General features: G+C 44.6%; 1 protein-coding gene across 1 annotated transcript in view; it reads right to left on the bottom strand.

The window, feature by feature from the left end:
- Positions 1-768: 768 nt before the first annotated feature.
- MRPS25 (mitochondrial ribosomal protein S25) overlaps positions 769-11,745 on the bottom strand; it is a 77,680-nt gene continuing 66,703 nt past the window's right edge. Inside the window, exons 4-5 of the mRNA XM_044078475.1 lie at positions 4,547-4,551; positions 769-836 (exon numbers count right to left, since the gene is read on the bottom strand). Coding sequence (XP_043934410.1) covers positions 769-836; positions 4,547-4,551 — 73 coding nt within the window. The remainder of the gene's footprint in view (positions 837-4,546; positions 4,552-11,745) is intronic.

The raw sequence follows: 11,745 nt of genomic DNA, 5'->3' as shown, positions 1-11,745 counted from the left end.
TGGAGTGGCCATGGGGGTCTGGTTGTCTGCGTGAGGAGGTTCAGTACACTGTAGCCGTGGGTGGGGGTGAACAGTATTGCTCTGTGGATATCCCTTCCCAGTGGATGTGGGGGGAAGAGCATGGGGGCAGTCTGAAGGAGCTCTGTTAAGTGGGCCATGGTGTGCTACCGCGGGATCTGCTGGAACAAGGCAGTCCGCGTAAGTACTAGCGTGGAGATTATGAGCTAGACGACACTCCGTCACACTGATGGGAGGGGGGTGCTTCGCTCTAGACATATTGGCCGTAGGTGCCTTGTTGAGAGCATAAGTATCGTATGCTTCATTACGGGTGTAGCCAGAGTGTGCCCCTTTTTTAGTGTTTTCAGCGTGTGTGTAGGTTGATGTACTAACACAGTACTTAGGCAGTAAAAACTTTTCAGAAACAGCAGCATTTCCCATGTCTGTAGAGTCGCCAATAGCGTACATATCATTGGAATCAGAAGCGACTCTAGGCAAAGTAACGTTTGAATCAGAACTGACATTAGACAAAAAAACATTTGCATCACAAGCGACATTGGGACAAGTCACAGTTGATGTACTAACACAGTACTTGTCCACCATAGGTACCCTGAATACATGGTTGATGAAATTATTGAGGAGGTTGTAAGTAAACGTCAGAGACAATTTTATAAACCATTATTAAATAATGGTTTTGATTCATGTGGTGAAGCAATCAATACTTGTTCAGTGTCACCTGTAGTTTCTGTTGACTCCCAAATAATAAATACATTAGGGGCCACTTTTGTGACAACGTTTAATCTTAACAGTAGAGACCTTTTCCAGATCTTGATTAAAAACTGGGCAATTTTTAAGAATGACAATAGTGTATATCAAAGTGTAGGTGATCGGCCAGTGGTTGTATATAAAAAAGGGGCAAGAACCTTAAAGCATACTTTGAACATCATTCAAATTCAAATGTAAGGACAGTGGGTATGTATAAATGTCAAGCTTGCAACTACTGTTCGTACAATATTGAATCTAACAGATTTACAATTCACAAGCAACAATATAATTTGAAGTTGACAGTAAACTGTAACTCAAAAATGGTAGTGTATTTAGCCCAGTGTCAGTCATGTTCAGCCTTCTATGTTGGAAAAACTGAGAGAAGGCTGCGTGACCGTATGTATGAGCATATTTATGTTATAAGAAAGCAGAAACTTGAAAATGCACTGGCGAAACATAATTTACTATACCCTAACCATACTTTTAAATTTATAGTTATAGATCAGATTTCTCACAACCCTTGTGGAGGTCCTGATTTATTTAGACTAGAAGAATTAGAGCTTTTTTGGCAGATCAGGTTGAATGCGTATAGCGTACCTGGGTTGAATGAGGGTTGCTCGATCAGTAGCACCCTTAAAATTAAAAGTCTTTTAAGATTTATTTTATTGGTTTTTATGCTTTGAGTATTTTAAGCTTGTATCTCAATGTGTTTTAACACTTACAATTATTGTTGTTATTCACATGGAACTTGTTTAGTAGTAACGTTTAGGTGTATTAATTGAAAGAGAGGTGCTTGTAGGTAGTGTGTTTATCCCTTTAAAATGAGCTGTTTGAATTATTGATTAATTAACTACTTTATTTAAGGACTGTGTTATGTGGTTACTTTATGTCTGAAGAAGTTTGTCATTTTAACAAACGAAAAGCGCTTAACTCATTAAAGTTTTGTGGTACCGTCCTGCAGTCTGTTCCTTCGTTTTTGCATTATAGTTTGTTGCCACGTTGGTTATTAAGCATCACATTTACTTTGACAACTTCTCCTCTGTCCCTCTGACACAGCAACTGCTGCAAGACTGTATGTACCGCTGCGGAACCATGTGCACCAACAGGTCAGGATGGCCTGTAACGTTCAGACAGGCCATTGGTAAAGCACCTCAAGGGTTCTACAAGCAGTTGCAGATTGGACCACTCCTTGCAACTGAATCGAAGGAGAGCAACCCAGTATTTCTGCTGTCAACTAATAGTAACCCAACCTTGCCAGTCTCCAGCACACGCAGGAGACAGCACAATGGGACAAAAGCTTCAGTGCCATGTCCACCAGTCGTAAACATGTATAACACATACATGAATGGGGTAGACCAAGCCGATCAGCTCAGGATGCAGTATCCAACTGCATGAAAGGGCAAGGAAATGGTGGCTGTACTTGTTCTGGTTCCTATGGGATGTGGCCATAGTGAATGCTTACATTTTATTCCGGGAGAGTAGCAGCCACCGGCAGCTTTCATGTTCTGGCTGTCTTACTGCGGCAAGCCAGTTAAAGTTTAGAAGAAAACATAAAAACATATAAGTTTAGCTCCCATTTTAAAATTAAAACACATCATGGGTTAATGGGGGTATGTATAAAAACAGAATTAGCATGGAATGCATATTGTACACACATATATTGTCGTGGTTTTCATTTATTTGCTTTTCTATTTTTGTATTAGAGTATGGAAGTTTTATACATTGTAAAGTAATGTTGTACAGTGTGTTCTGTCTTATATGTTTTTACATATGTATTAAGAAGGTTTATTAGGAATATGGATTTTACTATAGTAATGTTGGTATGAGTGCATTTGATATATATATTACATTTTAAGGTGTAAGGCAAGCTTATTTGCATATTATATTGGAGGATGGGTATGTTAATTGAATGTAATTAGTGGAAGAGTATTTATTCATTATTTTAGGGTGTGTGGACTTGTTTGTTCTGAAGAAGTCCGTTTCATTAAAGACGAAACCTAGGTAAACTGTCGTCATTATTTGAGTTGGTGCTACTTGCAGTTCCTGACTACGGGTCACAGCAGTGTTTTCTTGTGGTTTAAGGCTCACACTTTCCAGTGAAATGGCAGAAGACACGATGCAAACACTGTGCCAGCAAGGGTAAATGTTCTGAACCATCATGGGGATGCCCGACCTGCAAGATAAACCTGTGTGTGGAATGCTTTGGGGAGTACCATGGACATAAGGGTCTAGCAGATTGCTGACAGCAGTAAGATGTGCAATGCACACTGTACAACAGAAAGTTGTGTCCAGGCTGTTGGGTGCATCACTGTGGGTCATACCCCACTCCCGTGGATGTTATGATCCACTTGGATCGCAGTTGGGAACTTGGAGACTCTTCAGCTCAGTCCCATAATGCTGCTGTCCTAGGTAAGCATGACCTTGGGGGGTGCCACTGTGGTGCAATGTTTCCCTCCGGGCAAGGACACGTGCAAAAAGACACAGCCTGGGTCAGTCTTGGTATTTTGACATGTTGCCTTGATGTAGCTCGCCACTCAGTCTCCCTCCCTTCAGGTGTAGTCAGTGTATGTAGGTGTGGGTAGTAAATGTATGAAGGTCAGGGCAGCAATTAGTGAGTTACTTCAGTCCCTCATCCATTGCTGAATGGGCACATGTAAAGAGAAAAGGCAGAGGTAAGGCAAACTGTTGACACTGAAGGAGTTCGTGAGACCATAATGGTATGAGCAGCCTGAGTGGGCAGCCAGCACAGCTACGGGACACTTCAGATAACCAACATTTGGAGCCCCATGCCTGTCCTTGGCATATTAGTGGAGCGGCGGTCCTTACCTTACTTTTTCTCTTTACATGTGCCCTTACTGTGACCCCTTGTCAGTGTCCACCCATCCAGTATTTCAGGTAAGGTAATAGTGTCTTCTGCTGTTCAGACGTTTACAGAATGGGTTCATGCATGGCTTGATGCACAGGGTCGGTGGATCCACAATCTGCCATAGCAGCATCACCGCAGAAAATGTTCACCTGTTTAGAAGGGATGGCATTCACCTAACTGAGGAGGCCATTGCATTGTTCTTGACCGACCTCCACAATGGCATGACGAGAGCTATTGCAGGATTGCTAACATGCAGCTTGTGAGAAGAATGGAAAACACCCGTGACCAAGTCGGACCAGTATATTAAGTAAAACACTAATCTGAAATGTGTTGTGTAAAATATATTTCCTCCGAGTTTGGCAAATAACTGTGGTAAGGAGCTGGTGAGGATGCTGAGAAAGAAAAAGAAGTTATGTCTTACCATAACGTTCTATCTGTATTGTTGATCCTCATTCAGTCATTACATGTGGGTATCAGTTCCGACCTCGGAACAGAGCCAGCCATCTTCCAAGTTTGCGTCAGCTACAAACCCTAGAGCTAAAAACTCTTACCCACAATTCCCCTCTCCCTGTTACCTCAGATTGAGTTTGCAAGTCAAAAGAAGGTAGAGGCTACCTCTGGTCAAATGACCTAATAGAACCGGATGGTGAGATCCACTAGAAGCCACAGGAGGGGGAAGGAGGAAGGGTCGTAATGACTGAGCAAGGATCAACAATACAGATGGAACGTTATGGTAAGACATAACTTCTTTATCTGAGGTGACATGTGCCTGACATACAAGGCCATGTCCAACCCGGAATAAATGGACATGCTCCACCTCAAAAAATCCAAATCCACCAAAACCACTAGAGCAAGCGACTTAAACCTTAGCACGGATATAAATAGGACGTGCTGGAGGGATAGATTTATCACTCAGAGACTCCCTATGCTGTGGAATAAAATCCCGGTACATGTGAGGCAGAGCACCTCGCTGGCTCTGTTCAAGAGAAATCTTGACCTGTGGATGGGAGATCGTAGGTTTACCCCGGGAATCATCTCTGTGTCGCTGCTGGACAGAGGCACAACAAACTAATGGGCACAGTATTTTTTCATATAAGGGGTGGTGTAAGCCACAAAAATTTGGGCTAGGCTTATAAATGCCTTAGGGCAGATAGCCTAGTATAAACCTATAAACCTATGATATTGTTAATCCTCGTTCACTCCTTACGTGTGGGACAGAGTCCCCAGCTACCTTTATTCCTGGGAGGCTTTCATGGAAGGACATTCCTGAGCACCACAGAACCAAAAGATGCTCTTCCCCTGGAGGCCAAATCCAATTTGTAATGATTGATAAAGGTATGAGGGGCAGCCCAAGTTGCAGCTGCACAAATGTCACTTAAAGAAGCTCTGGCATGGAAGGCAGCAGAAGTTGCCACCAACCTTGTAGAATGAGCCTTTATGGTAGTAGGTAATGAAATATTACGTTGTCTATTAATGAAGGTCACGCAGTCTTTCAACCATTTAGCCAATGTGACCTTAGCAACAGCACATCCTAGTCTAGGTGCAGAATAGGCCAAAAATAACTGGTCTGATTTACGAGAGGCCTTAATCCTGTTCAAGTAGAAGTGAATTTGCCTGTGAATATCTAGGATATGTAGGCAATACTCTCCTTGGTTTGAATGACTGGGGAAGAAAATTGGCAATTCAATGGTTTGATTAATGGACATTTCAGAGATCACTTTTGGCAGAAAGGAAGGATTAGTTCTCAATGACACTATCTCTATGAAAAATCAAATATGGACTCCTGATGCATAAGGCTTGAAGCTCAGACATACATCTGGCAGAAGTAGTGGCGACCAAAATCAAAGTTTTCCATGACAAATATTTGAGGTCGCAAGAAGAAGCTGGTTCAAAAGGTGGCATTGTCAAAGCTTGTAGGACTAATGACAGGTCCCATGGTTGAGTAGGTTCTCTAAAAGGGGGGGGGTTTAGATGATTCACGCCTTTTATGAAAGCCTTGCATAATTTGTGTGACATAAGAGAGGAGTCTTGGACACCATCATGGAAATTAGATATTGCAGCCAAATTAACTCTAATGATAGGGGCAGATATATGGGATTGAAAAAGGGTGGCTAGATACTCCAGTACTATCAACACTGGTGCTGAAAAAGGATCTACCTGTTTTTCTTTCAGCCAATAGGTAAATATTTTCCACTTGCTGAGATATGTAATTCTGGTGGAAGACTTATGAGATGCAATAAGAATGTCACGTACTGGCAAAGAAAGATCATTCTGCCTGGCAATCAAGGGAATTGGAGGAGCCAAGCTGTGAGCTTCAGGCTGTTCAAGTTGGGGTAAATCAGATTTTGCGGATGGGAGATCAACCCCTGGGTTGGATGGAGAATCCACGGTTGATCTAGCAGGTGAGGCCAAAGGAAGGGGAGCCAAATCTGACAAGGCCAATATGGTGCTATGAGGATTACTTTGCTCTTCAACCGGCGGGCTTTCTTCAGAAACTGGGGAATGAGGGGGAGAGTTGGAAATGCATAAAGTAGACCAGAAGACCAATCGTGGACTGGGTCCGTGGGTGACTGTCCCGGAGGGGGAATCAGGGTGAAATAGTTGCTGCATTTGTAGTTGGTCGGGGGCGCAAAGAGATCGCAGCAAAGAAGACCCCAGCGGTTGAAAATCTCCACCGCTATCACGGGATTCAGGGACCACTCGTGAGGTTGTAGTATACACCTGCTGAGTCTGCCTGCTACCACGTTGGAACTCCTGGGAATGTGCGTTGCTAGAAGAAAATGGTTGGTAGCCATTGCCCATTGCCATATCCTCATGGCCTCTCGACAGAGTGGGTAAGATTTGGTTCCGCCCTGTTTGTTGATGTGCCAGACCACGCCATGTTGCCTGATTGTATCGCAATAGTCCCAGACGGCAGCAGGGGATGGAATGCTTGCAACGCTAGAAGCACCTCCCTCAGCTCTAGAACATTTATATGCAGATGGGACTCCATTTTGGACCAAGTACCTTGGACTGTCTGTCCCTGACATAGCCCCACCCCATCAGGGAGGCATCCATGGTCACTGTAGCCTTGGGCTGTTGGGGGGGAGAAGGGGAGAGACCATTGTGACGGGCTGTGGGCCATCCACCAATTTAAATCCTGTTTGCAACTGTGAGTTACCCGAATCTTGGCTGAAAGAGGGTACTGAAAAGGATACCATTGGGTGAGCAGTAGCCATTGTAGAAGCCTCATGTGAAACCTGGCCAGGGGGACAATGGTGATGGAGGCTGCCATGGAACCCAACAACTGTAGAACAGAGTGAGCTGTGGATTTCTTCCTTAAAAGGATTGGGATCAGTTGTTGCTTTATCCATAGAATTCTGTGCACATGAATGGATGCTCTGCAATTCTTTGCATTCAAGATGACCCCTAGGAATTCTGTGGACTGAGATGGGGTGAGATTGAGTTTTTGCCAGTTTATGTTTATGCCTAACTTTTCTGCAGAGAGGAGAGAGTATGCCAGGGCTTCTTCCAATAGATGTTTGGTGGGGGCAGAGATGATTCAGTCGTCTAGGTATGGAAACACCTGGAATCCTTGTAGTCGCAAGTGAGCTGTGATGACTGCCATGCACTTTGTGAACACTCTGGGGTCAGTAGAGAGTCCGAAGGGCAATACTCTGAACTGGTAATGACTGGCTCCCACACGGAAGCGAAGGAATCTTCTTGATGATCTCTCCATCTTTATGTGGTAGTACGCATCTTAAAGATCTATCAAGCACATCCAATCGTCTTTTTCCAAAAGCAGAAGGATAGATTGTATTGTGACCATCTGGAATTTTTGTACTTTTACAAACTTGTTCAATACACTGAGATCCAAAATTGGTCTCCAGTCCCTAGAATCCGGATCCTATCTGGTCTAGAGGGACTATTTGGATGACTTTTTCTTACCAGTTTTGAAATCTCTAAAGCTGCTTCTTCCCTTTGACTGGTTGGAATGTCGGGTAAGTTTGCTAGGGGAGTGGGACAAAGGTCGAAGGGAATATGATAACCTCTGGTTATCATACTTTGTACCCAAGAATCAGTGGTGATGGTTAGCCAGGCAGAAGGGTATAAAGAGAACTACCCCCAACCACTTCCAGAGGAAAGCAGTTGGGCCGCTCTTCAGGAGCACTGGTAGGATTGGCCAGGGAAAGAGAGTTCCTGGAACCCTGGTTACACGGACCCCCCCTGCCCCGAAAAGGGTATCTTCCCTGCGAGTTTCCCCCTCTGTCTCTAGGGGAGAACTCAGCGTGTGTCACGGAAAGGACCCGGAGACTTTTTGTACCATACCTTCCCACTCTTCTCGTTTCTGGAGAAAGCCCGTTGACGGGAAGAATAACGGACAACCACGGCAGAAAGGGTCTTACCATCCTGTTCACATCTGGCCAGTATGCTTTTAACCTTGGGTCCAAACAACGAAGAGGCTTCTATGGGAGGACTGAGAAAGGAAGCCTTGGAGGTTTCCGTGAAATTACACAAGCGCATTCAGGAGTGTTGCCTCAGAACAATGCCTGAACTTTCCACTCTAGCTGCTCCTTCTGATGCGTGAGATATCAGGCGCATGAAGGAGTTAGATATTGATTCAGTGGTGGCTAGCTGAGAGGCCACTTTGTCACGGACCTCATCAGACACAGCTCCAGCCAAAGTTTGAGAGAGCTCAGAAATTAAATCTCTTTGAAGCCTGGTAAAGTGTGCCATACAGTTCAGGGACCTGATTGCAAAGGTCGCTGATGCAAAAGTACACTTCCCCATTCTGTCCAGAGCCTGGGACTCTTTGTTGGGCAGATGGACAGTCTGGCTTTTTTCTTCCGCCAGGTCCTTTTTAGTTGCAGCCGCCACCACCAAAACATCTACAGGAAGACCTTTGGACCAATGGGGATCAGTAGCAGGAGGAGACAAAATTTTACCTGGCCACCGGGGAATGGCCTCAACGATGTCAGGAGCCTTCCACGCACGCTGCACGACGAGCCTGACCAGTTCGTCGGCAGGTGGAGTAACCCAGGAGGTAGGGGGCCAGGCATGAAAGGCCTGCAGGAACACAGACTTCAGAGGTCGGGTTCGAGGGTGCTAGTCACCTCTCTGTTTAAGAATTTCAAGAATATCACCAAAGGATACCTCAGAGGGTGAGCGAGGGGACCTTTCCCCATCATCAAAGTCTGTGTCTGCAGTAAGGGACTCCTCTGTGGAGTCCATATGCTTCCTCTTGCATGAGCTCTTTTGATGAACTTCCCCAAAGGGAGAAGCTGGGGAAGACCGTGCAAAAGGAGTTTCCTGTGGGAGTATATCCTGAGGCCCTTGTGCCCGGTTTCTGGTAAGAGTGACTTGTGTACATTGCGGTCCAGAGGAGGGCTGGGAGAGTGATCGCAAAGGATCGCCAACGACGCCAGAGCCTTCTCCATTAGCTGGAAGGCCGGTCCACCTGAAGAGGGGCGAGTGCCCAGGGCAGGGGTCACCCCTCTCCTAAGTGGCTCAGCCTGCCGACTCTTGAGTCTCTGGATGGCTGTGAAACATCAAATTACGTACGCCACAGCTGACATCCTGGGTCATAGCAAAACTCTTCTGCCACAAAGGCAACTACGGCTCCTTAGTGAGGTCCATAAATGGAACTGTAGAGGGGGAAGACTGTGCTATATCAAGGGGCTTCAAAGGCAATAAAGGAGGAAAATAAGTAGGGGTCTTTGGTAAAGGATGATCACCTCCTAAGGAAGGATAGGTCCTGGGGGGGCTGGATACCTCTGGCCAAAAGCATTTGATCCACAAGACCCAACACGTCGTGTTCAGAGAAGCTTCTAGTTTTCACGGACACAGCTGAGGGGGAATCAGGTCTATCCAAAGACGGAGCAAGCTCGGTGCCCACCTCGGAGGTCTGCACGGAAAACAACGGGGCTGTAAAGGACTGAACTACAGGTGTCTGCACTGAGAAAATCATCGGTGCCAAAGTCATGGTCTGCGCCGACGATAAGGTCGGTACCGAAGTGGTTGTCGGCGCTAAGGCTGGAACTGAAAAAAATCGGTGCCGATAACTGGTGCCGGGTAAGTTGTCAGAGAGAAAAAGGCAATGGGCGTCGGAAAATCCATCGACGTCATAACAGTCTGCATCGACTGGACAGTCGATGCCGATAAAAAGTCTGAACCGAGGAGCTCCTCGGTACCGATACGGTAAAAGGCATGCTAGTCAGTGCCAAAGTAACAGATGGTGCCAATGGCCTCGGTACTGAAGGTCTAGGTACTGAAAGCGCTGGAGCCGAAGAAGTCAAATCCGAACTGGAAAGGTTAGTTTTCTTGGGTCTCACTTCCTGGGAGTCCCCAGCAGGGGACGAAGGAAGAGACTTGGCCTTTATATGTTCATCACTCTTTCTTATAGGATCTTGGAGGGGTTGAAGCCTCCAACCCAGAAATAGCCTCTGAAAAAGGAGATTTAAGTAGCCCCATCAATATTAATTTATTTTTTTCTCTCAAGCAACGTCCTGTTAGAGATATTCTTACAAATCCCGCAGGGTGGGTCAACTGATAAATGAGGCACACCCAAGCACTAGACACACACGGAATGTGCATCTGAAGTAGGTAATTTATGGTCACAATCTAAACATCTTTTAAATCCTGGACTACCTTTTTTATCTGCCATGTTAGAAAGAAAGAAAGAAAGGAAACCCAGAAAAAATACCAGCAATGGTACAATAATTACCCGAAGGTAAGAAGGAAAGGGGGTTTACCAATGATGGCAAAAAAAATTACCTCGCGGTAAAGAGGATGAAAGGAATTAAAAAGATTCAAGAAAGGATAGTCGCTAAATGCGATAAGGTAAAAGAAAACTAATATCTTTTCTGTGAGAAAAGGCTGCTTTAGAATTTAGTATGAAGAAAAAAATTGTACTTGGCTCAAGAGAAGTAGCTTGACACGACCGAATGGCAACGCGGCAAATGAAATCTGAGGTAACCGGGAGAGGGGAATTCTGGGTAAGAGTTTTTAGCTAGAGAGTTTGTAGCTGACGCAAGCTTGGAAGATGGCCAGCTCGGTTCTGAGGTCGGAACAGATACCCACACGTAAGGAATGAACGAGGATTAACAATATCAGATCAACTGTTTCAGGAGAGTGTTACCACATACAATCTAATATGTCAGTGACCATCCTGCAATACTTCTTTTTTTAGTCTGCTTTTATCAGGCATGTGTAGAGTTTAGATGACAGGAAGGGCTTACTAATACAGAAATTGATCCCTTAGGTCCACTGCTGAATGGGCACATGTAAAGAGAAAAGGCTAGGTAAGGTAGTCTGTGACACTGAAGGAGGTCGTGAGACTGCAGTGTTATCGGCTATGAGTGGGTAGCCAGCACAGCTATCGGACAGATGAGATGGCCTTGCTTGCCACTGAAGTCCCATGCCTGTCCTGGGTTCATTAGTGGAGTGGCGGTCTTTACCTTGCTTTTTCTCTTTGCATGTACCCATTCAGCAGTATGTTGGCTACACCAAGAATGTGTATATTTACAATCATGTGTGACTACATGGTAAAACAACTGGTTCTGAATGCTGTACACATGTACATATATCAGTTGTTAAGACTTTGGTTATGGAAATTATGATTTTTTTCATATTTTGGTAAATAACTTTGCAAGGGAGCATCTGAATGTGCCAAGTAATAGTTCATTTTGAAGACAGTATTGCTGGTCCCAACACGGTAAAAGAATTGTGTCTGTATGTTGGACACATGTGCAGATATCAGAGTTTGTTTCGGACTTTGGTTATGGAAATTATGATGGAAATTATGATTGTTTCATATTTTGGTAAATAACTTTGAAAGGGAGCATGTCAGTGTGCCAAGTAATACCTTAATTTGAAGACAGTGTTACTCCTTACAACATGGTAAAATAACTGTGTCTGTGCACTCACTGTACACACATGTACAGATATAGTTTTAGTCTTGTACGAATATGAAAATTATACATTTACAATACTTATTATTATGCCCATATCTTTGCAAGGGAGCATGGTGATCATACAAATGATGCATCATTTTGAAGCTGACATTCAGATGCATAACTTCTACACTGATATGTAGGCTCTGTCTGTTACAGGTGATGAGATATTATGCTTTGTTTATT

Source organism: Protopterus annectens, chromosome 7.part1 (genome assembly GCF_019279795.1).
Source record: "Protopterus annectens isolate FY-2018-M chromosome 7.part1, PAN1.0, whole genome shotgun sequence".
NCBI classification, from domain to species: Eukaryota; Metazoa; Chordata; order Ceratodontiformes; family Protopteridae; genus Protopterus; species Protopterus annectens.
This window is presented reverse-complemented; position numbering and strand designations above follow the sequence as displayed.